Source organism: Erythranthe guttata, chromosome 11 (assembly GCF_056151865.1).
Source record: "Erythranthe guttata isolate IM_541 chromosome 11, IM_541, whole genome shotgun sequence".
Classification (NCBI taxonomy): Eukaryota; Viridiplantae; Streptophyta; class Magnoliopsida; order Lamiales; family Phrymaceae; genus Erythranthe; species Erythranthe guttata.
Window position 1 is genome coordinate 6795385 of NC_142543.1, and position 27116 is coordinate 6822500.

Genomic DNA, 27116 nt, shown 5'->3' on the forward strand with positions numbered 1-27116 from the left:
TGGTAGATGGCACTGATGGACATGCTGAAAATAGATCTTCTCCTAGTGAGCTGGAGTCCATACTGCACGATTTTCCATGAGTTTCGAGATATGTTCAAGGAACCAACTGAATTACCACCAAAGAGAAGCCCAAAAAACCCCATTGTAATAAAATGAAACCCTATAAGTATCCCTACATGCAGTGGAAGGAAATAAAGAAGATGGTGGATCAGATGTTTCTTAGTGGGATTATTCAGCACATCACTGACCAATTTTCATCTCCAGTGTTGCTAGTCAAGAAGAAGAATGGCTCATGGAGATTTTGTGTTGATTACAATAAGTTAAATGATATCAATGTCAAAGATGTTTATCCCATTCCTATTACTGATGATTTATTTGATGATCTCCAAGGGGCTAAGGTGTTTTCTAAGATTGATTTAAGGGTTGATTATCATAAAAAAGAGTGGTGGAACAAGACATTAATAAGACTGCCTTTGTAACTCCTTCTGGGCATGACACATGTCGAGTTTAAAGTAATTCCATTTGATCTTACTAATGCCCCAACTACTTTCCAAGCTCTTATGAATGACATTTACAGAGAATTTCCGAAGGAGTTTATCTTGGTTTATTTTGATGACATTATCATTTACAGTAAGGATTTTGATACTCATAATGAGCATCTTACTACTTCATTGACCATTGTAATGAAGCATCAACTATATGCCAAGGGAACAAAAAACATCTTTGGCCTGACACAAATTGACTACTTAAGTCACATTATTTTTGCACATGGTGTGGGAGTTGATCCAACAAAGGTTCAAGGAGTAAGAGACATGCCTATTTCAAAGACAGTTAAGCCATTGAGAGGATTCCTTGGCCATACAGGTTATTACAGAAAATTTGTAAGGCACTATGCAATTATTGCTAGATCATTAACTGAGTTACTGGAGTTATTAAAGAATGGAAAATTCTCTCCATCTGAAGAAGCTATTACAACCTTCAATAAGCTCAAAGAGGCCATGTCTAGTACCCCAGTTTTGTAGTTACCAGATTTTTCCAATTCATTCTGGAAACTGATGCTTGCTATTATGGTGTGGGGGTTGTTTTGATGCAAGAAAGACACCATCGCTTACTTAAGTAAAGCTTTGGGACCTAGAAGTTTTGGTTTATCTTTGTATGAGAAGAAATTCCTGGCAATATTGTTAGCTGTGCAAAAGTGAAGAGATTATTTACTTCATCGTATTCCATTATCAGAACTGACCAAGAGAGCTTGAAATACCTATTGGAACAAAAACAATCTACCCATTTGCTGCATAAATATCTGACAAAGTTGCTTAGTTACAGTTATAAAATTGAATACAAGAGGGGAATACAAAATAAAGCAACATAGGTATTATCTAGGAGAGATAGTGATTCTTTAACAGTTGAGGGTCAGTTGGAGGCTCATCTTGTTGCCATTATACCGAGGTCACACCTCTACGGAATGAAGAAGTCCAAGACAGTTACTTTGAGGACATTGTAGCCCAAGAGGCCATGTCTAGCCCAGCTATACGGCCTTGAGATGTCTTACATTCACTGTGTGTATGGATTATTGAAGTTCAAATAAAGGGTGTATGTGGTATCTCTTGGGAATTTGAGAGCTTCTATCCTACAATTTATGCATGGTCCTGGCTTAGGTGGTCATTCTAGAGTCTGAAAGACTTTCTAGAGGGTGTATACCATATTTGACTTGCCTGACATGAAGAAACAAGTTACACAGTTGGTATCAACTTCCGGGGTTTGCCAACTTAACAAACATGAGCCTTCTAAGATGCATGGACTGCTAGAACCCTTACATGTACCTGAGTAGGCCTGGACTTATATTACAATTGATTTTATAGAAAATCTAACATTGACAAGAGAGAAAGATACCATTTGGGTAGTGGTACATATGTTTACTAAATACAACCATTTTATTGCACTCAGTCACCATATGAGTGCCTCTTCACTGGCACCAGTGTTCTTGGACCACAATTACAAAATTCATGGTCTTCCCACCTTATATTGTGGCAGATAGAGAAAGATCTTCACAAGTATATCGGCTCGAGCTCGGCTCGTTCACACCCCTACTTGAGATGCAAGGTTACTATGTTTCCCAAACATGGTAATGCTAATACTAATACTATTACTAATAATAATATTAGTACTAGTACTAATACTAATACAAAAGTTAATGCTAATGCTAATGCTATTGCTATTGCTGATGCTAATGCTCATCCTAATGCTATACTAATGCTAATGTTAATCCTAATCATAAACCTAATACTAATACTAACACTAATACTAATACTAATATCAATACTAATATACTAATGACAATACTAATAATAATGATTATACTAGTACTAGTACTAATAGTAATACTAATACTAATATAATAATGCTAATAATAATGATACTAATATGTTAATGTTAATACTAATACTAATACTAACACTAATACTTATACTAAATATACTAATCTACTAATACTAATGAATGCTAATACTAATATTAATATTAATATACTAATTCATATACTAATACTAATATACTTATACTAATGCTAATACTAATATACTAATGCTAATAATAACACCAATATACTGATACTGATATTAATATTATTATTAATGCTAATACTAATAGAATTACAAATACTAATATTAATATTCATACTAATATGCTAATGTCACTGCTAATGTCAATGTTAATGCTAATCATAATCCTTACATGCGAAAGAGTTTGGTCTTACCTTTTGTTAATTGTCATGGCAAATGAAACAATCTACAGAATTATCTTCTCTAGAATATATCACTATATTTTCACAAATAAAATTAATGTTTAGAAATGTTTTATAGTTTTCCAACCACAAAGAATAGTTCAAAAAAGTTTAGAAATGTTTTACAATTTTATTATTGCATAGAAAATTCAAACATTTAGCCATACTAAATGTTCTAGAAATGCATTTATATGTTATAATGATTATGAAAGCATTTAAAAGTTAGAATAATAACTTACTTTGTATTTTATAAATAAATTTACATACATGGTGAATTATTTTTTACATATTCTTTTTGTCTTTATTGTAATAATTAGTCACACATTGTCACCGAATATATCCAAATTACATGTATCTATATACAATATAAAAAGAGAAATGCATGCCTCAATGAATGACATGTGTCAAATTATTTATATCATTTGCTCGGGATAATTACATTTTTGGTCCCCCAAGTTTGCACGTTTTTCACTTTTGGTCCCCCATTTACCGCCGCCGTCAACAAAATACACACTAATGTTGTCACATTTTAACACATTTAGTCCCTCCGTCTGTTTGACCGTTAAAAAGTAACGTTCAACGGTTGGATTATGGTTGAATTTGGGTTTTTCTCTGAGAAAATTTCAATAAGACCCATGTATTCTTTCAAAATATTCTAAAAACCCCTAAAATTTTATCCAACCATGCTTTAACCATAATTTCATCAATTAACCAATGACCCCGATTTTTCAGAATCGGGTAATCCGACGTTGACTTTCTTTTTAATTCGGTTTACTCTTTTTTCGATTGATTTTTTTTGCCGCTGTTGACCGATGTTGAATGTCGGGTTAACAACGTTGACATTTTTTTCTTGATTTTAATTTTATTTTTATTTAAATTTTTGAGTAATGGGAAAAATATCATTTAAAAAAAAATGAAAGCTGATAATCGGCGAGAAAATAATATCATAAAAAAAAGGTCATAAGAAAAGAAAAAGGGAAAAAGTCAATGCATCTGAATGACGGAAAAAATTGAAGACAAAAAAAAAGATAAAAATTAACGGCCGGTGATACGATCCATCCAATTGCGCGAGGTAGTGCCGAGCTGGATGAAGGAGTTGATGACTTGGACGAGCTGCATGTGCCAAGAGGACCGATTACCCGAGATCGGACCAAGCGCATTGAAGCAGCCATGCTTAACTTAGTAGAACACGAGCTCCAAAAGGAAGAATTGACGAAGTCTAGTTCGATCCCAGCTGAGCTTAATTGGAGCGAATTATCGGACCAGATTGTGAAGCAAGCCGAGCTCAAGGACTTGAGCCCGTCTAGTCATCCAGCCGAAGAAGACGTGACTTGGAAAGGATGATTATTATTAATTTTCGTATTTTTTTATTGGACAATTTATTTCTTGTTATTTAGAGTCCGAATTGGACTATATTTAGTTTATTTCGTTATTTCCTTATAATAGATAAGTTAGGATTTATTTTCCTTGTTAGATTAGGTCTCTTTGACACTTATAAATAGGTTGTTTAGGTGATTATTATTTGGACATTTTTAAGTATTATTTTGAGAGATTAAAATTCTCCTTCGTTGTTCTTCAACAACTCTTCGGGATATTTTGCGAGTGGATTCTTGTGAATTATTCTTAGCAATATAGTATTGGTTTCTGATTCATTATAATCACGGGGTCAATACTTCCACCTTGATAATATTGGTTTCTAGCTCTCTATAGCTACGGGTCAATATTCCGAATTCCGCCAATCGAATCCTTTATTTTTTGGACGTTCCGTTCTTTCTTCCGCATAAGATTATTGGGTCCCGTAACAAGTTCTACGGGGTTCGTATCAGTTGGTAACCAGAGCCAATTTCCGAGAAAAGGTTTCACCTATCCTTTTTTTTTGGTGTCTTTGTTTTGTTATCGTTCTTCGATTATTCGTGTCTTCTCTATCTCATCTTTTCTTGAATTGTGTTGTCTAGAGTTTTCGTCAAAAAAAAAAAAAAAAAGAATTCGAATTTTGCTTTTTTTTAAAGTTACTTCCAGCCCACGTTAGGGTTTGTTAGCACAAAAAAAAAAAAGAAAAAAAAATCCGAAAAATCTTAAAAAAAAAAAACCGGATACAGCAAAAATAAATAAAAAAAAAAAAAAAAAAAAAGCAAAATTCGAAATCCAACCAAGGAAAATTCCTTGTAAGGAGTTTTAATAGATTTGGGCAACACAAATAGAGTTTTAATAGACTTGGGCAACTCCTTGAATATCTTGTTTCGTTGTCTACCTTTCTCCTAATTGAATTCCACGTTGTTTCTTTGTTTCCTATTCCTTTTGTTTCCTTTTGCCATTAAATTCGAAATTCCTTTTATTTGCCTCCACATGATTTCTGAATTGATAAAATACTATCTAGCTTTGAATAAAAAACGAAAATCCACTTAATATTTTCTCGATTAGTTTCTTTAGAACTTCGAAGGGAGTTTACGAGTGGAAAAAGGCAAGAGAGTGTGAGAACAAAAGAGGGTAAAAGCCTAATTGTGTGAAACACGAGTGAATTGAGTGAACATCATATTGAGTGATACACGTGAGGGAGTGGTGAGGAAAATCCTTTTTTTTCTTTAACAATATTTTGCAGTTCGAACATCATGTCAAGGAATGGGAGTGGTGATGAAAGGGACGAAACCACGGAGCAGCACTTCCAACGTCTGCATATAACCCTTCAAAGGATGCAAAATCAAATCGATGAGTTGAGTAGGGTAAGACCTGCACCGGCGCCACAATTGCGGCAACCTATTCGTCAACCTGTTGTACGCCAACGTGACGAATTGGAGTTCGATGAACAATTCTTCGATGAAGAATCTGAGGTAGAGTCTAATACTTCTAGACGATGGCATAGAGGACGAGGGAACAGAGGTGGCAGATTTGACATACCAAGGCGAGGTAATGTGGGTCGAGAAATAGATGAAGTTGATCGAAACCTCAGCTCGATCAAATTGAGTATACCGTCTTTCCAAGGGAAGAGTGATCCCGGGACACACATAGAATGGGAAAGAAAGGTTGAGCTCGTTTTCGATTGCCACAATTATTCCGAGGAAAAGAAGGTGAAGCTTGCAGCTGTAGCGTTCACCGATTATGCTATCATTTGGTGGGATCAATTGGTAGTGACTAGACGCAGAACCGGCGAACCACCAATTGTCGATTGGGAGTCTATGAAGGCACTTATGAGACGGAGGTTCGTGCCCTCACATTATTATAGAGACTTACATCTGAAATTGCAAAGCTTGAAGCAAGGTACTAAATCAGTCGAGGAGTACCATAAGGAGATGGAGATTGCAATGATTCGAGCCAATATTGAGGAGGATCGAGAGGCCACGATGGCAAGATTTATTTGCGAGCTGAACCGGGAGATCGCTAATGTAGTGGAGTTGCAGCACTACGTTGAGATTGAGGAGGTCGTTCACATGGCCATGAAAGTTGAGAGGCAGCTTAAGCGAGGAGGGAGAACTACAGCTCGGGCCGAGGCATCAAGCTGGAAATCGCGATGGAATCCTACTTCGAAACCCGAGGAGAAATCGACAACGAAACCTTCCAATGAAAATTCAATCAACCGAGCACCACCTGAGAGAGGTAATAATTCGTCACAACCACAACGAACACGTGATATTAAATTCCATAGATGTCATGGAGCAGGTCATATCGCCATGGACTGCTTTAACCGGCGAGCTATGATTTTATTGGATAATGGCGAGCTGGAGTCCGAGGAGAAGGAATAGTCAACTTCAAAAATAGCACCTATTGAAGGTGACGTGGTACAAGCTGTTGATGGACTCGCACTTGTTGTACTTCGAACTCTTCACGTGCAAACTGAAGAAGATGGTGATGTAATACAGCGAGAGAACATCTTCTTTACACGCTGCCATGTTCAGAACCGAGTATGTGGATTGATAATTGATGGAGGAAGTTGCGTGAATGTAGCGAACAAGCTAATGGTAGATAAGCTAGGGCTGCAAGTCACCAAACATCCGAGACCTTACAAACTTCAATGGCTGAATGTAAGTGGCGAGTTGAGAGTGACGAAACAAGTACTGATTTTCTTTAGTATTGGACAATACAAAGATGAGGTGATGTGTGATGTTGTGCCCATGCAAGCAAGTCATATCTTACTTGGGCGACCTTGGCAATTTGATCGACGAACAGTCCATGATGGTTACAAAAATCGCTACACTTTTACTAAGGATGGCAGGCGAATCACACTTGCACCTTTACCACCTCATTAGGTGTTTGAGGAGCAAAATCAGATTAAGAAGTCCATTGCTGCAAGTTCAAAACAAAATGAGAATGAACGTGTTAGTAGTAGTGGAGAGGTAAAACAAGAGAGTTTAGCCAAAGTGAGAAAAGAAAAAGAAGAGAGTGCAGACTTAATAAAGAAAGATGAGAGAAAAGTGAGCTTTTATGCAAAAGAAAGAGAGATTAAGAGTGCATGTAAGGGTGAGAGAACAATGATGTTGTTAGTGTTTAGGGAGTCCTATTTTTCTAATGCTAACCTTAATTCTTCTTTGCCTAGTATTGTTATTTCTCTTTTGCAGGAGTTCGATGATGTCTTTCCGGACGAGATGCCAACGGGGTTGCCACCAATTCGAGGGATCGAGCACCAAATTTATTTTATTCCAGGGTCCCAAATTCCAAATAAACCAGCTTACCGAAGTAGTCCCGAGGAGACGAAGGAGTTACAACGGCAAGTGGACGACCTGTTAGCTAAAGGACACATTCGAGAAAGCATGAGTCCTTGTGCAGTGCCTGTTTTACTTGTACCGAAGAAGGATGGGAGTTGGAGAATGTGTGTTGATTTTCGAGCCATCAACAAAATTACGGTAAAGTATCGACACCCCAGTCCTCGATTAGATGACATGTTAGATGAACTACATGGTTCCATTATCACCAAATTCGCATGAAAGAGTGAGATGAGTGGAAAACTGCATTTAAAACTAAGCACGGATTGTATGAATGGTAAGTGATGCCTTTTGGTTTAACTATGCACCAAGTACGTTTATGCGACTTATGAATCATGTTCTGCGATCTTACATAGGAAAATTTGTTGTTGTTTACTTTGATGATATCTTAGTATATAGCAATAATTTGCATGATCATGTTGAGCATTTGACGTGTGTCTTGGAGTCCTTACTGCGAGAACAATTATATGCTAATTTAAAGAAATGTGATTTCTGCCTAGATAGGATAGTTTTCCTTTGTTTTGTTGTGAGTTCTAGGGGCGTTGAAGTGGACGAGGAAAAGGTTAAAGCACTTCGTGAATGGCCAACACCCAAGAACGCATCCGAGGTGCGAAGCTTCCATGGCCTAGCGGGATTCTATAGGAGATTTGTACCGAACTTCAGCACAATTGCAGCACCTTTGACCGAGGTGATCAAGAAGGAGGTTGTCTTCAAGTGGGGCGAGGCGCAAGAGAATGCATTTCACACTTTGAAAGATAAGCTAAGTTCCGCTCCTTTATTACTTTTACCAGAATTTTCTAAAACTTTTGAAATCGAATGTGATGCTTCAGGAATTGGTATTGGTCTAGTGCTTATGGAAGACAAGCGACCTATCCCTTATTTCAGCGAGAAGATCAATGGCGCAACCTTGAAATATTCAACCTATGACAAAGAGCTCTACGCGTTGGTGCGAGCTTTGGAGACTCGGCAACATTACTGGTGGTCTAAGGAATTCGTTATACACACAGATCACGAATCGCTAAAGCATCTTAAGGGCCAAGGCAAGCTGAACCGAAGACATGCTCGGTGGGTGGAGTTTATCGAGATGTTTCCTTTTGTGATAAGTACAAACAAGGTAAAGATAATGTCGTAGCTAATGCACTATCTCGCAGGTATGTTCTCGTGTCGACCCTTAGTTCTTAATTCTTAGGTTTTGAGCATGTTAAGGAGCTGTACGTGAATGATCATGATTTTGCTACTATATTTGCTGCATGTCAAAAAGGAACTTTTGAAAAATTCTACAAGCATGATGATTATTTGTTTAGGGAAAACAAACTTTGCATGCCTAATTGTTCACTTCGTGTATTACTTGTGCGAGAATCACATGGAGATGGTTTTATGGGACATTTTGGTGTTTCTAAAACATTAGATATTTTAAAAGAACATTTCTTTTGGCCGCGTATGAAGCGAGATGTTGAGAGGATTTGTTCGAAGTGTCTAACGTGTAGGCGAGCTAAATCTAGGGTTAAACCACATGGATTATATATGCCATTACCTGTTCCTACTCACCCTTGGACCGATGTATCAATGGATTTTGTTTTAGGGTTGCCGAGGTCTAGTAAAGGTCGAGATGCTATTTTTGTTGTGGTAGATCGTTTTTCTAAAATGGCACACTTCATTCCATGTCATAAAACTGGTGATGCTACGCATGTAGCAAATTTATTCTTCAGTGAAGTAGTGCGATTGCATGGGGTACCTCGTACTATTGTTAGTGATAGGGATGTTAAATTCCTTAGTCATTTTTGGTGTGTTTTGTGGGGTAAGTTAGGTACGACTTTACTCTTTTCTACTACTTGTCATCCACAGACCGATGGCCAAATCGAGGTAGTTAATCGAACTTTAGGTATGTTATTGCGAGCTGTTCTTAAAAGAAACCTAAAGTCATGAGAGGAATGTATTCCTTTTATTGTGTTCGCGTATAATAGATCTGTGCATTCTTCTACAAAGTTTTCACCTTTTGAGATTGTTTATGGTTTTAATCCGCTAACTCCTTTGGATTTGTTGCCTTTATCTGTTAATGAGATTTCTAGTCTAGATGGGAACCGTAAGGCTGAGTTAGTGAAGAAAATCCATGAAGAAGCACGCGAACACATTGTGAAAATGAATGACCAAGTTGCGAACCGAGCTAATAAGGGGCGAAATCACCTTACTTTTCAGCAAGGAGATTAGGTTTGGGTTCATTTTCGAAAGGAAAGGTTTTCCAATCAGCGGAGTTCAAAACTTAAGCGACGAGGAGATGGACCTTTCCAAGTGCTGGAAAAGATTAACGATAATGCCTATAAGATCGACCTTGCAAGTGAGTATCAAGTTAGTTCGACATTTAATGTTTCTGACCTATCTCCATTTGATGTAGGTTCAGATTCGAAGACGAATCATTTTCAAGATGGGGAGGATGATACGATCCATCCAATTACGCGAGGTAGTGCCGAGCTGGATGAATGAGTTGATGACTTGGACGAGCTGCATGTGCCAAGAGGACCGATTACCCGAGCTCGGGCCAAGCGCATTGAAGCAGCCATGCTTAACTTAGTTGAACACGAGCTCCAAAAGGAAGAATTGACGAAGTCTAGTTCGATCCTAGCTGAGCTTAATTGGAGCGAATTATCGGGCCAGATTGTGAAGCAAGCCGAGCTCAAGGACTTGAGCCCGTCTAGTCATCCAGCCGAAGAAGACGTGACTTGGAAATGATGATTATTATTAATTTTCGTATTTTTTTATTGGAAAATTTATTTCTTGTTATTTAGAGTCCGAATTAGACTATATTTAGTTTATTTCGTTATTTCCTTATAATAGATAAGTTAGGATTTATTTTCCTTGTTGGATTAGGTCTCTTTGACACTTATAAATAGGTTGTTTTAGGTCATTATTATTTGGACGTTTTTAAGTATTATTTTGAGAGATTAAAATTCTTCTTCGTTGTTCTTCAACAGCTCTTCGGGATATTTTGCGAGTGGATTCTTGTGAATTATTCTTAGCAATATAGTATTGGTTTCTGATTCATTATAATCACGGGGTCAATACTTCCACCTTGATAATATAGCCCTTTATAGCTACGGTGTCAATATTCCGAAGTCCGCCAATCGAATCCTTTATTTTTTGGACGTTCCGTTCTTGCTTCCGCATAAGATTATTGGGTCCCGTAATAAGTTCTACGGGGTTCGTATCAGCCGGTGTTAGCCCCAAAAACCGTTGTACTAAAGTGGTTATCTCATTTCCAAATTACTCCGCACATGCCTAATTCATCTTCTTCATGTTTTTTCGGGAAGAAATTTGGGACGCACTGGCGGTTCCACGAAGAAAAAATTGAGGGGAAAAAATTATGGATTTTAGAATTTTTTAAATTGTATTTAGGCCCCAGAATTTTAGATAAATATTTTGTTTGAAGTTTGTAATTTTAATATTACAATACTAGATATTAATATAGTATTATTATTGTGTTATACAGTAATAATATTGTGTTAATCGGAAAAAAAAAGTCACATGAAAAATTTCAAAAAAATCAAGAAAAATGAAAAATTCAACACTGTTAACCGAGAATACAATGTCGGTGAACCCGCGTCAAAAACAGTATTAAAAAAATTGATTGCCGAAAAAAAAAGTCACAAAAAAAATCAACGGCGGTCAAATGTCAACGGTAATGGTGGTAAAAATCGTGGTCGTTTGTCAAAATTGATTAAATGATGAAATTGGAGTTAAATTATGGTTGAATAAATTTTTAGGGGTTTTTAAAATATTTTAAAAGAATGCAGGGGTCTGAGTGCAATTTTCTCAATAAAAAATCCCAAATTCAGCCCTAATTTACAGTTGATCGTTAATTCTTGACGGTCAAAAAGACGGATGGACTAAATGTGTTAAAATCTGACAACATTAGTGTGTATTTTATTGACGGCGGTAAATGGGGGAACAAAAGTGAAAAACGTGCAAACTTGGGGGACCAAAACTGTAATTATCCCAATTTGCTCAAATTACTTAGTTGACATTCAATTGATACATGTGTATTAGTCAATATCATAGTTGACATTTGTTATTTTAGTATCAATTTAAATTGTTTCCTATTTAGTATTTGTATACACATTTAAACATATATATATATATATATATATATATATATATATATATATATATATATATATATATATATATATATATATATATATATATATATATATATATATATTCTTCATGAATTTTATATTTTAAAAAATCAAAAAATATTATCATGTGTATGAATTATTTTATAATTTGTCTTCCTATTCAACTGTTTGTCATAATTATTTTATGTATCAATTAAGTTTTTTAAGAAAAAATATTTGACCAACTTTCCTAAATTTTTAGTATTTAATTTATTTTATTTATATTAGCATATTCAATACGATGTTCTTTTAATTATTATTTTATTGATTTATTTTAATTGTATAGAATAAATATTTTGTGGAAAAAAGAATTCTAAGCTATTAATCTATATCTTATATATAAAACACAGAAACATTACTCAATAACCCTAACGGCATTTTTGTAACTGTTATTATTTTTAATTATAAAAAGTTCAAAATTAAAACCAAACCGTGTAGAATCTATTTAACACCAATCACTTTATTTGAACTGCTAATTATATTTATATGTTTTCTTTCTCTCTAAATTTTTAGTTTGATAATTGCTTTTTTTTTTAACGATCAAAATTTATTTTATCACAACTAATTATTTTGTATAACCTTTTGAGGAATGTGTTTGTATTATCATATTTGTATGACTATTGTAATAAAAGTGTAAAGTATATTTCTTATTATACTTGTTATTATCATGTATTTAAGTGATCTTTGTTTTCTGAACTATTAAAATGCAATTTCGTGCATCGCACGAGAATAATTACTAGTAACATATAAAACAAACATTTTTAATTAGGGATTATTAGTGAAAACCCCCCAACACATTTAGTTATATTAGGATGGATATAAGATCATTTTGCATATTAGTGAAAACCCCTGTAACACCCCGCATTTTCGGTAAAATAATTTTTACCACCTTTAACTGCATATTTGTGAAATTAGAATTTATAATAATGCTTGCATGATTAGTATTTACGTGAATTAGGTAATTATTATGTGAATTATGTGATTATGTGAAATTATGTGATTATGTGAATTATGTGCTTAGGGAAATATTTCGAAATAGTATGTCGAAATAAATTATTTTCATGAATTAGGATTTTTGCATATGAATTTAAATGAGCATTTCATCATATTTATGCATGCACAAAATTTTAGAAAAAAAAAATGAATTTTCTCATGCATTTTAGGATTTTTAATTTATTTAGAAAATTTGAAAATCCTCCCCACATTTCTTGAATTTTCGGACACCACACACACACACACATGATTTTTAAATTGCATATTAATTAGTATTAAACATGCATTAGTGAGGTTGTACTTTGAGCATAGAAAGAAATACCCAAGCCTAGCCCCCTACTTTATAGACTAGGCATGCTTTTCACTCCACTTTAAGTAAGACCAAAGGTCTTTCTTCTTCTCCCTTCCTTCTTCATTTCGGCAGCCACAACCCCCACCACCATAGCCACCACCTTCTCAAGCTTGAACCACCCAAGAACCACCACCACTCCTATTTTCGAAAATTGCAAAATCACCCCCAACCCACCTAAAGATTTAATTGCCAAGAAGCCCCTCCTCAATACTTACCCATTAAGGTTGCAAGCCTCCCCACTCTATAAATAGAACCCATTACCAAGTGTTTTCTCATCTCCCCACTACAATCCTAAGAAATCTCTCTTCTCTTCTTTCTTCTTCCATTTTCGAAATTAGTAGTAGAAGAAGCTCAAAATATTTTCTTCAAGAGATTCTTGAATTTGAATGTAAGAGCTTCATCTCCTCTTTTATTCGAAAATTTCCTCTTCCTTCTTCATATTGGTTTGTAATCTAACTCTTAATCTCTTCTTGTATTAGAGAGAAAAGAGCTAACAAATCCTTCCCCTAAAGAGTATAGGTGAGAATTCTTGAATTCTTGCTCAAACCTACAACACCACTAGTATTTTCGGTTTTTATGTATTTTTATGTGATTTATTTGTTGATCTTGCATATTATTTGATTATATGGTTTAGATGATGATTGCATGTTAGTGTTTTGAAAAGATAACCTTGTTCTTGAAATTCTTTGATTTTTCGAAAATTTGGGGAAAAATGTTTTAAATGGCTTATTTGGTTTAATTAGTGTCTTGCATGTGTTGATCTAGTGTTTGATTGTTGAATTTTGGAAAGAAAATGAATTTTTGGCCTAGCCATGAAACTTTCGAAAATTTGGGGAAAAATGTTTTAAATGGCTTATTTGGTTTAATTAGTGCCTTGCATGTGTTGATCTAGTGTTTGATTGTTGATTTGTGAAAAGAAAATGAATTTTTGACTTCACTAAGGAACTTCGAATTTTTGAGATAAAATGCTTGAAATTGCTTATGTGGTTATTTTGCGTTTTGCATGTGTTGATCTTGTGTTGATTGTTGTTTTAAGGCCTTGCATGTTAAGATTGGTGATTGATTGTTGATCTAAGGTCTTGCATGTTAAGATCTAGTGATTAATGGTTGATCTAAAGTCTTGCATGTTAAGATCTAGTGTTTTCTATAAAAAATGGTTTAAGAACTAAGAATTTGTGCTAATTTGATTTAAAATACTCTTGCATGTGAAGATCTAGTGTATTTGCTTGGATAAATGTAAAGATGGAAGTCTTGAATTTTATTCTTGTAAAAATGCTAGATCTAGTGAACTTTGATGTTAGATTGTTTTTGCATGTTAAGATTTCGGTTGTTTCTATGTTTTTATGACTAAATGATTTTGTGAAACTTTATGTGTATTTTCTATGTGCTCCTATGTGCTCTTGCTTGCTTATGTGAATCATTGGGTGTGAGCATGAGAGAAAGGTAAGTAGAAGGGTGCATGTGTGGATGCATTAAGTGTCATGAATTTTTAAAAAAGATAAAACTATGTTGGATAGTCTTTCGAGGTTACGCTAAATTTCTCGGGTACGGCGAGCCTGGTACCGTAGGGCCTAGGGGTGGTTTGATCCCACGTAGTTAGTCATGGTTCGAATTATATGGGGTTATTTACCGGTAACTTAGATTGACTCTTCCGAGGGATTCCCGACAATTTTTCATGTCATGCATGTTGCATTACGGTGTTGTTGATATAGGTGGGAAAATCTCACTCTATGGTCTTGGGATCGTAGGGTTATAAAGGTGGGAAATTCCTCCTATAATCTTCAATACGTGTCATGGCATAGGGTTATAAAGGTGGGATATTCTCACTCTATGGTCTTGGGATCATAGGGTTATAAAGGTGGGAATTATCTCACTCTATGCGTGGTGGCAATTATGTGAATGAAGAACGCCGACGAAAAAGGGAAGTATATGATTGTTTTACTTCATGTTGTATGTTCATGTATAAGATATATGTATGTATATATATATATAGATATATGTATGCTCTATGTGCTATGTGTATTCGATATTACTTCAAGATTCTCATTGAGTCCTCAAAGACTCATATAGGTGTTGTATGTTTGTAGGTATACCCGATTTAGGGCCCGATGAGTGAAGTTGGGAATCGAGCTCGAGAATCGGAAGGAGATCGTATGGAGGGGTTGTGGATAGTGTTGTCTCTTAATTTAGTTATGTGGTTCTATTTGTATAATATGCTTGTAAAAACTTTTGATACGGTCTTAAGTATTTTCTACCGTTCGCTTCCTCCGATCGGTGGGAATTATTAAACAACGACGTGTGTAATAGTAATTAGGATTACCCTATTTTGGATAATTAATCGGTAATCCGTAGCCTTTTGTAAGCGAAAGCAAATTTTCACTATTTATATGCATGCATGCTTTCGACTAGTAATTCTTCGTGTTTTGTATCCATGTTCTAAAATTATTTTCATATAGGTTCTCTGCTTAGAAAATCATGAAATTTTAGGAGTCTCTGCATCTGTCTGTTCTCATCATATTGATAGGTCTTGTGCATGATTTGGGTAAGTATTTATTTAGTTATGATTTATTTCTCACTACTGCATTGAAACAGGGTTATTCGGGTGTTTTCTGGTATAACTGGAGTTTCACTCACTCAAATGACTTGTTTTCACTTGGAAAATGTTTTAAACTTATTTTTCTGCCTTGGGGTAAAATTTGGTAGTTTTTGGGTCAGTGAGGAATGTATTGTGAATTTTCAAAACTCCCTCCCCTGTTCTGGATTTTAAACCGAGTGACTGTGCCATTTTATTTATTTCTCCTAAATGGCCATGCATCTTTCAAAACTGTTTTAACTGAGTGATCTAGACCCGGTTTAGATGTTATGGTATTAATTTGGGGTCATTTGCATGAGTAGTTTAAGAGGAATTAATTTTTAAAGCTTCTGCATTGAATCTGTCCGCATTTGCCTTAAGTCCATCATGCCTAGTTACTTTCTAGTCTTGCATTTAGCATGCATTGGTGTTAATTGATCGATTAGGGTTTAGCAAGCTGTGCCCTCTCTCCCTCTGATTTAAAACGAAAAATTTTCACGTAAATTTATATCCACAAAAATCATGTTTTCAAAAGTCTTCCGCTGAGATTACATATAATAGGGGTAATCGTAGAGAGGGGTGTCACAGCAGACGTGGTATCAGAGCAACGATCCCGGAATTCTCCATACGACCTAAATACCTTCACGATTCTCAAAGCACGACTCCAACTGAACACTCGGGCAGGTATATGTTTATGTGAATTTTATGGCTAATGTGAATTGTTTGTATATGTTTAAGTATTAGAATGTCGGGAGCAAGAACTCGAGCTCAAAATGCCGCTAACGATCCTCACAATCAATCTCGTACCATCCAAGACCTCACCGCCCTCGTCCGAGAACAAAATGAACAAATCAACCGTCTTATTAACCTTCAAAACCAAAACCCTCCTCCACCTCCTCCTCCTCCCCAACCTAGAAATACAGCCCCACAAGCCACCTACGAGCGATTTTTGAAAATGCATCCTACCGAATTCCACGGCGGCCCTAGTCCAACTGTTGCCGAAGAATGGATCAAATCCCTCGAAGTTATTTTCGAGTACATGGTGATGAACGATAGCGACCGAATCCATTGCGCACTATTCTTGTTGAAAAACGAAGCCCGAAATTGGTGGGAAGGCGCAAAGAGTGGAATCGATCTAGCTAATACCACTTGGGAAGCTTTCAAAGTTCTTTTCTTCGAAAAGTTCTTTTCCAAAAATGTTCGAGCACAAAAGCTTAAGGAGTTTCTCGAACTCAAACAAGGAAACCTAACCGTTGCCGAATTCACACGCCGTTTCGAGCAAGGAAGCCTCTACGCACCTTTCATATCCAAAGACGACACCGAAAAGATGAATCACTACCTAAGAGGCCTCAACCCGATAATCAAGCGCGACGTTCGACTAACCTCTGCCTCTACTTTCCGCGGAGTAGTGGACAAAGCCTTGGAAGCCGAACAAGACGAGATGGAAATCCGACAATGGAGACCTCCTCACGATGCCTCTTCTCGACCATGGAAGAAACCGAACCTCAACAACTCCAAAGGAAAGCAACCGATCAACCGAGCAACCATGACCCCGAGCAACAAGCCCTTTTGCCCCAAATGCAAGCGAGAACACTCAGGCGATTGTGTTGCCGGAACCAACCACTGTTTTCGATGCAAGAAGCCCGGACACATGGTCCGAGACTGCCCTATCGCCCCGAGACAAGTGCCGGGACGAGTATTCGCCATGACAAGAGACCAAGCCGAAGCTGACCCGTCAATGATCGCAGGTACCGTTAATGTGTATAATAATTTTGTGTATGCCCTCATCGACTCCGGATCAACTACTCATTCATCTCAAGTACCCTCGTTGCCGAACTCCGCCTAGTCCGCAGCCAAGCCGATGCCTTGTTTAGCATACTTATTCCTTCCGGTGATGAACTTAAATCAAATTTCATCATCAAAGATTGCCCTATTCAGATTCATAACCAAACCCTAGCCTCCGATCTAATCATCCTACCCATTAAACATTTCGAAATAATCCTCGGAATGGATTGGTTATCAAAATTCGACGCCCAAATCAATTGCGCCCACAAAACCGTTCGTTTCTCCTTACCGAATGGGAGTTCTCTCGAATTCCGAAGCTCGTACAATCCGTCGATTCCTATCATTTCCGCCATCAAAGCGAGCAAACTTATTCAAAAAGGGCATCTATGTCATTTGGTCGACATAGTGGAAACTCTCAACGAAGATAAAGCCGACATTTCCAAAGTGCCAACCGTTTGCGAATTTCCCGATGTCTTTCCCGAAGATCTCCCCGGTCTTCCGCCCGATCGTGAAATCGAATTCGAAATTCATTTGATTCCCGGTTCCGCTCCTATCTCGAAGGCACCTTATCGCATGGCGCCGTTAGAGCTAAAGGAACTCAAGGACCAAATTCAAGATCTCATCGACAAGAAGTTCATCCGCCCTAGTTTTTCCCCATGGGGTGCTCCGGTACTCTTCGTGAAAAAGAAAGACGGAAGCCTCCGAATGTGTATCGACTACCGAGAACTCAACAAGGTCACCGTCAAAAACAAGTATCCATTGCCACGAATTGACGACCTTTTCGATCAACTTCAAGGCTCCACGGTCTATTCCAAAATCGACCTTCGTTCCGGATATCATCAATTGAAGATCAAGAAGGAAGATATTCCGAAAACCGCGTTTCGGACTCGCTACGGCCATTACGAATTTGTAGTGATGTCGTTTGGTCTAACCAACGCCCCAGCCGCTTTCATGGATCTCATGAATCGAATCTTCCGCAAATATCTCGATCAATTTGTGATCGTATTCATCGACGATATCTTGGTGTATTCAAGAAATGATGAAGAACATCGGAATCATTTGGAAATGGTGCTCCAAACCCTCCGAGAGAACCAACTCTATGCGAAGTTTTCCAAATGCGAGTTTTGGTTAAGACAAGTCCGCTTTCTTGGTCACGTAATTTCCAAGGAAGGCATAGCCGTCGATCCAAGCAAAATTGAAGCCGTTTGTAATTGGTCAATCCCTCGTAATGTCGGAGAAATCCGAAGTTTCCTCGGCCTCGCAGGCTACTACCGACGGTTCGTTCCGAACTTTTCCAAGAGAGCCGCTCCACTCTCTCGTTTGACCCGAAAGGAAGTCAAGTATCAATGGACTCCCGAATGCGAGTCTAGTTTCCAAGAACTCAAGAAGCGATTAACCTCAGCACCAATCCTCGCTCTACCGGATAAGACCGGAAACTATGTGGTCTATAGTGACGCCTCCAAGCACGGGCTCGGAGCCGTCCTAATGCAAAACGGGAATGTAATTGCCTATGCCTCTAGACAATTAAAAGACTACGAGAATAATTACCCGACGCACGACTTGGAACTCGCGGCAGTCGTGTTCGCCCTCAAAATTTGGAGACATTACCTTTACGGCGAAAAATGTTCGATCTTCACCGACCACAAAAGTCTCAAGTACTTCTTTACTCAAAAAGAACTCAATATGAGGCAAAGAAGATGGCTTGAATTAGTCAAGGACTATGATTGCGAAATCCTTTACCATCCCGGTAAAGCCAACGTTGTCGCCGACGCTCTTAGCCGAAAATCCATGTCCGCCTTGATCATTAAACCGCCGCTCGAATCAACTATCAAGTCTGCTCAAGACCATGATGATCAACTTGTCAAAATCCGAGAAGGCTTAGCAACCGGTCAAAATCCAAATTTCTCAATAACCGACGGCAAAATCTTGAAATTTCAAGGGAATCATGCGATTCAGAAAACGAGAAAAGTTAAGCCCTCGATTCATTGGACCCTTCGAAATACTCGACCGAGTTAGTGGCCAAGCCTATCGCCTCGCCCTACCGCCTCAACTATCCAAGATCCACAGTGTCTTTCACGTCTCCATGCTCCGAAAATATATTCCCAACCCTAACCACATCCTTGAAACCGAACCCCTCGATTTATGCCCGAACCTATCCTTTACCGAAGAACCCTCCCAAATATTAGACCGAAAAGTTAAGAAACTCCGAAACAAAGAAATTCGCCTAGCCAAAATCCTTTGGAAAAACCATTCTCCGGATGAATCAACGTGGGAACTTGAGGATGAGATTGTGAGTCGTTATCCGGAACTAATTGAAAAAGGTACAAATTTTGGGGACAAAATTTTTTTAAGGGGGGAAGATTGTAACACCCCGCATTTTCGGTAAAATAATTTTTACCACCTTTAAGTGCATATTTGTGAAATTAGAATTTATAATAATTCTTGCATGATTAGTATTTACGTGAATTAGGTAATTATTATGTGAATTATGTGATTATGTGAAATTATGTGATTATGTGATTATGTGAATTATGTGCTTAGGGAAATATTTCGAAATAGTATGTCGAAATAAATTATTTTCATGAATTAGGATTTTTGCATATGAATTTAAATGAGCATTTCATCATATTTATGCATGCACAAAATTTTAGAAAAAAAAAAATGAATTTTCTCATGCATTTTAGGATTTTTAATTTATTTAGAAAATTTGAAAATCCTCCCCACATTTCTTGAATTTTCGGACACCACACATACACACACATGATTTTTAAATTGCATATTAATTAGTATTAAACATGCATTAGTGAGGTTGTACTTTGAGCATAGAAAGAAATACCCAAGCCTAGCCCCCTACTTTATAGACACTACTAAAATAATGGGTTATTAGGACGCCCCAAACCGTCACAACAAGCGGCTATTGTGACGCTTTATCTATTGTGACGCCTAACCAAAGCGTCACATAGGTGGCCGTGGTAATAGGTTATTGTGACGGCAAAGAAGCGTCCCAATAGCTTTGCTCTCAGGACGCTTCCACTCGTCTCTAGTGTGTATTTCTTGTGACGCTTTTTGTTGTCACGTTTTCCTCTCTTCTATATTAACCACCTGCTGTTATTTTTATATCTCGATTTATATTAATTTGAAAGACACAAGTATTAAAAGTATAATATCATTACAACATGCCAAAAATAGTGCAACTGAACTCTTTAAATTTCATTTAGTGTTATAATCTCACAATCATTCATGTGATACAACAAATTAGTGTTATAATCTCACAATCATTCATGTGATACAACAAATTACATAAGAGGTGTAATTCAATAAAAAAATCTTCTATTTACAGAAACACTATCAATCAATTCATTGTATCTCCAGAAGACTTGGAACCATCTACTGCAACTTGTCAAAATACTCCACCTCCTGCAAGTACATCGAAATACCTGAAATACCTGCTCATCAATCATGTTTGAGTACTAAAAAAGTTAGTTTTGTGAGGAAATACAACATTAACAGTATCAATTATGAAATCAACACTAATAATATAAAAAAATGAATAATATGCAATTGATTAAGTGAGTTTAATAGGGAAAAATTATACTTGTGTAGTCAAGTGGAAGATGAGATAAAAATTGATACTGTAAACAAGGAATTAGGATTATCCTAAATGCAAGTGAACTTCTTAAGCAAATAATTAACCTTCACAACCAATCATCTCTTGAACCGAGAGCAATTGTCTTCATCATTGACAAATCAAAATGATATATGTTTCACAGTAGAATGCAAATAAGTAATCACTCAAAGTTTAGCTACTAATATGATTTTGAACATTTTAATTTAGAATATTTGTTAAATGGATGCTTAATCAGCTAAGCCTTCACCTCTTATCCCATCATATGACTTAAATAAGTATACAGTTCACCGTCATACTACGTACTTATTATTGAAATCATGACAAGAAGAAAAAAATTAAATACAAAAAACCATACTAGTCCAACAGGAGTAACAAGATTGTAGAAAGATACCAGAGTTCTACTCAATGAAGAGCAACGTAGGATAGCCACTGGAAAGTAAGGCAAATCAAGTGTTGCTTCCACTCCTTCACCACTCCATACGCTAGGGACTGCACACTACAAATATTTTAGAAGTGATATATAGAACATATGAGTGATAAAAGTGACCAGGGCATTTGGGACCTACAAGATATGTGTTAATCCCCGAATTCTCTAACAATTACTAAATAGCTATCAAACAGTTGAAAAATCTATAAAAATACTAATATAACATTGGTTACCCAGGCTGAACACACCCTAATACTCCAACCATTACTAAAATAAATATCAAATAACACAAAAGACAGTATAAATAAAAACCAGTCAAGAATCTCTTGATTACCATGTGTAACAAAAATCATAATCCCACAAAACAATTTCTTTCAATAGCCATCCTGTTTCCAGCTATTAAAATGAAACAAACTAATAATTAACAAAATAAAAACTACTTCTTGACAGCAAAAACAGAAATGCCATAAGCCAATTGTTGTGTATTCTCATAAAATATAATATAATTATCCTTCTCCAAAAATAAATTTCAATTAGGTGAAATATTCGCCAGCAAATCATTTAGAAATCAAATTTACCTTGAGAACCGCTTAGAAGAATCGCGCATGAGAACAATCATAACATGGAACCCTAGGTAAAATATGACGATGTATTATCTCGCCGCTGACCCTCGCTGCCACCAAGTTGCAATCAATAAATAGATCGGAAGTATAATCCGTTTTCATAGAAAAATAATCAAAATTTGATTAAACCACAACTCCACGAACCTGTTGTTGCCTAACAAATTAAAAAAAGAAATAAAAAAAAAACCTTATTCGTTTACGAAATAGTAGTTGAATCTGCCGTTGTGGAGGAAAACGAAAATTGCCTTGAAGATTGAGTAGACCACGGAATATTGAAGCTATGGTTGTGGAGAAAAACAAAAATTGCATTGAAAATTGAATACCCTGCTTCGCTGCACGGTGAGAAAAGGGAAATGCCGAAAGGGAAGAACGGCAGAGATTTTAGCCCACAAAATAATTTGTTATGTTAAAGATAAATTATTTAATGAATTATTATTATTATATAATGTTTACCCATATATTAAGACGGCTTATAAATAGCGTCTTAATACAATGAATATGTTACGATGCTCGCCTAAAAAGCGCCACAAAATGCATTTATAAAAATAAAAATAAAACGGAAAAATAGCTATACAAACCTAGTGAAGCGCTTCTACACAAAAGCGTCTCAATAAAGTACTTATTGCGACCAATTTTAAAAGCTGTCATTAAAATGCGTCATTAAGCCGTCATTAAAAGCTGGTTTTCTAGTAGTGAGACTAGGCATGCTTTTCACTCCACTTTAAGTAAGACCAAAGGTCTTTCTTCTTCTCCCTTCCTTCTTCATTTCGGCAGCCACAACCCCCACCACCATAGCCACCACCTTCTCAAGCTTGAACCACCCAAGAACCACCACCACTCCTATTTTCGAAAATTGCAAAATCACCCCCAACCCACCTAAAGATTTAATTGCCAAGAAGCCCCTCCTCAATACTTACCCATTAAGGTTGCAAGCCTCCCCACTCTATAAATAGAACCCATTACCAAGTGTTTTCTCATCTCCCCACTACAATCCTAAGAAATCTCTCTTCTCTTCTTTCTTCTTCCATTTTCGAAATTAGTAGTAGAAGAAGCTCAAAATATTTTCTTCAAGAGATTCTTGAATTTGAATGTAAGAGCTTCATCTCCTCTTTTATTCGAAAATTTCCTCTTCCTTCTTCATATTGGTTTGTAATCTAACTCTTAATCTCTTCTTGTATTAGAGAGAAAAGAGCTAACAAATCCTTCCCCTAAAGAGTATAGGTGAGAATTCTTGAATTCTTGCTCAAACCTACAACACCACTAGTATTTTCGGTTTTTATGTATTTTTATGTGATTTATTTGTTGATTCTTGCATATTATTTGATTATATGGTTTAGATGATGATTGCATGTTAGTGTTTTGAAAAGATAACCTTGTTCTTGACATTCTATGATTTTTCGAAAATTTGGGGAAAAATATTTTAAATGGCTTATTTGGTTTAATTAGTGCCTTGCATGTGTTGATCTAGTGTTTGATTGTTGAATTTTGGAAAGAAAATGAATTTTTGGCCTAGCCATGAAACTTTCGAAAATTTGGGGAAAAATGTTTTAAATGGCTTATTTGGTTTAATTAGTGCCTTGCATGTGTTGATCTAGTGTTTGATTGTTGATTTGTGAAAAGAAAATGAATTTTTGACTTCACTAAGGAACTTCGAATTTTTGAGATAAAATGCTTGAAATTGCTTATGTGGTTATTTTGCGTTTTGCATGTGTTGATCTTGTGTTGATTGTTGTTTTAAGGCCTTGCATGTTAAGATTGGTGATTGATTGTTGATCTAAGGTCTTGCATGTTAAGATCTAGTGATTAATGGTTGATCTAAAGTCTTGCATGTTAAGATCTAGTGTTTTCTATAAAAAATGGTTTAAGAACTAAGAATTTGTGCTAATTTGATTTAAAATACTCTTGCATGTGAAGATCTAGTGTATTTGCTTGGATAAATGTAAAGATGGAAGTCTTGAATTTTATTCTTGTAAAAATGCTAGATCTAGTGAACTTTGATGTTAGATTGTTTTTGCATGTTAAGATTTCGGTTATTTCTATGTTTTTATGACTAAATGATTTTGTGAAACTTTATGTGTATTTTCTATGTGCTCCTATGTGCTCTTGCTTGCTTATGTGAATCATTGGGTGTGAGGATGAGAGAAAGGTAAGTAGAAGGGTGCATGTGTGGGTGCATTAAGTGTCATGAATTTTTAAAAAAGATAAAACTATGTTGGATAGTCTTTCGAGGTTACGGTAAATTTCTCGGGTACGGCGAGCCTGGTACCGTAGGGCCTAGGGGTGGTTTGATCCCACGTAGTTAGTCATGGTTCGAATTATATGGGGTTATTTACCGGTAACTTAGATTGACTCTTCCGAGGGATTCCCGACAATTTTTCATGTCATGCATGTTGCATTACGGTGTTGTTGATATAGGTGGGAAAATCTCACTCTATGGTCTTGGGATCGTAGGGTTATAAAGGTGGGAAATTCCTCCTATAATCTTCAATACGTGTCATGGCATAGGGTTATAAAGGTGGGATATTCTCACTCTATGGTCTTGGGATCATAGGGTTATAAAGGTGGGAATTATCTCACTCTATGCGTGGTGGCAATTATGTGAATGAAGAACGCCGACGAAAAAGGGAAGTATATGATTGTTTTACTTCATGTTGTATGTTCATGTATAAGATATATGTATGTATATATATATATATAGATATATGTATGCTCTATGTGCTATGTGTATTCGATATTACTTCAAGATTCTCATTGAGTTCTCAAAGACTCATATAGGTGTTGTATGTTTGTAGGTATACCCGATTTAGGGCCCGATGAGTGAAGTTGGGAATCGAGCTCGAGAATCGGAAGGAGATCGTATGGAGGGGTTGTGGATAGTGTTGTCTCTTAATTTAGTTATGTGGTTCTATTTGTATAATATGCTTGTAAAAACTTTTGATACGGTCTTAGGTATTTTCTACCGTTCGCTTCCTCCGATCGGTGGGAATTATTAAACAACGACGTGTGTAATAGTAATTAGGATTACCCTATTTTGGATAATTAATCGGTAATCCGTAGCCTTTTGTAAGCGAAAGCAAATTTTCACTATTTATATGCATGCATGCTTTCGACTAGTAATTCTTCGTGTTTTGTATCCATGTTCTAAAATTATTTTCATATAGGTTCTCTGCTTAGAAAATCATGAAATTTTAGGAGTCTCTGCATCTGTCTGTTCTCATCATATTGATAGGTCTTGTGCATGATTTGGGTAAGTATTTATTTAGTTATGATTTATTTCTCACTACTGCATTGAAACAGGGTTATTCGGGTGTTTTCTGGTATAACTGGAGTTTCACTCACTCAAATGACTTGTTTTCACTTGGAAAATGTTTTAAACTTATTTTTCTGCCTTGGGGTAAAATTTGGTAGTTTTTGGGTCAGTGAGGAATGTATTGTGAATTTTCAAAACTCCCTCCCCTGTTCTGGATTTTAAACCGAGTGACTGTGCCATTTTATTTATTTCTCCTAAATGGCCATGCATCTTTCAAAACTGTTTTAACTGAGTGATCTAGACCCGGTTTAGATGTTATGGTATTAATTTGGGGTCATTTGCATGAGTAGTTTAAGAGGAATTAATTTTTAAAGCTTCTGCATTGAATCTGTCCGCATTTGCCTTAAGTCCATCATGCCTAGTTACTTTCTAGTCTTGCATTTAGCATGCATTGGTGTTAATTGATCGATTAGGGTTTTGCAAGTTGTGCCCTCTCTCCCTCTGATTTAAAACGAAAATATTTCACGTAAATTTATATCCACAAAAATCATGTTTTCAAAAGTCTTCCGCTGAGATTACATATAATAGGGGTAATCGTAGAGAGGGGTGTCACAACCCCCTCATTATATATTTTAATTTACCATAAATTCGAATTTTAGGGATATCTCTATATTACCCTTAATTATCATTAAATCCTATTTTTCCCCTCACTTTTCTTCACCAGCCGCATCTCTCTCTTTTTCTCTCCCTCGCCACAGATCTGCACCTCCGCCACGCAGCCTCTCCCCCACCCTCGCCTCACGATCTTATATATTTTTTTTCATCCCTCTTCTTCTCTCCCAATAGCCTTTTTATGTGCGAATCCCATGGTCAAGGGCAATTATGAAGAAGACGACGAAGCTTCTTCTCCAATCCATTTCTCCGCCGTTTTTTGGGAACAACTTCCAGCGTCACATGACTCTGATCCGACGTCGACGACCTCTTAGCGTTCATGACGGTGTAACACCGGTGACGACGAGATCCAGATCGAGGCAAGCGAGATTATTTAGGTTTGTCTGTCAAATTCCGTCATTATTTAATTATTTTTATTTTGCAACTGATTGATTTTTTAGATTAATTGTTATGATGTTGTTGTCTTGATTCAATTGTCAAATTACAATATGATTCGATTTCTATCATGTCTTATTTGTTGAATAATTTTGTGATTTGAGTCTTGCGTTTGTTTAAATAGAAAATCAGCAATTTGTTGATGTTATTACATATTTTGGATATTATTGTGTGTTCTGATTTGAATTTTTATTGAATTGTTTTGTGTTTGTCTTTATGTATGAAATAGTTGCGGACATCGTGATTATTTTATGCATAGCATATTCGAAATCTACGAAGATCTGTGGAAGAAAACTCATATGATCGGAGTTGTATCTTGGCCCTATCTCTGGAAGAAAACTCATATCTCAGACATCGCAAAGTAGAAGAAAATTGGAGTTGTTTATTTTGTAGTCGATTTTGTAAATTTGTAGTTGTTTTCGATTTTTGTAGTTGTTTTTGACAATTTGTAGTTGTTTTTGATAAATTTTAGTTGATTTCATTGAACAACTAGATTTTATTGTTGTTTTCGATATTTTATAGGTGATTTCAATTTTTTTTATAGTTGATTTCTTTAATTTTTAGTTGATCTTATTTGGTAAACTTGTCATTGAAAACAACTATTTTTTGTGGTTGTTTTAGAGTTTTCTTAAAGTTGATTAGGAGAAAAAACGAGAAAAAAAAATAGTTGTTTTCGGTAAATTTATAGTTGATTATGAACAAAATAGTCAAAAAGAAAAACAAAATTTTAGTTG

The 27116-nt window shown here is 36.2% G+C and overlaps 1 protein-coding gene, 1 long non-coding RNA gene and 1 pseudogene across 2 annotated transcripts; 2 read left to right on the forward strand and 1 right to left on the reverse strand.

The window, feature by feature from the left end:
- Positions 1-5319: 5319 nt before the first annotated feature.
- Positions 5320-9954, forward strand: LOC148766885 (uncharacterized; annotated as a pseudogene).
- Positions 9955-16307: 6353 nt separating this feature from the next.
- LOC105967969 (uncharacterized) lies at positions 16308-17408 on the forward strand. The gene has a single exon (XM_012992555.1). It carries the CDS (start codon positions 16308-16310, stop codon positions 17406-17408), a length of 1101 nt encoding a protein of 366 aa, XP_012848009.1.
- Positions 17409-20685: 3277 nt separating this feature from the next.
- On the reverse strand, positions 20686-22142 carry LOC105968174 (uncharacterized). Its single transcript, XR_001173733.2, has 3 exons — positions 21981-22142; positions 21367-21464; positions 20686-20793 (listed from the first exon to the last, which is right to left on the reverse strand). It is a non-coding gene; the product is annotated as an uncharacterized LOC105968174 (long non-coding RNA).
- Positions 22143-27116: the final 4974 nt, after the last annotated feature.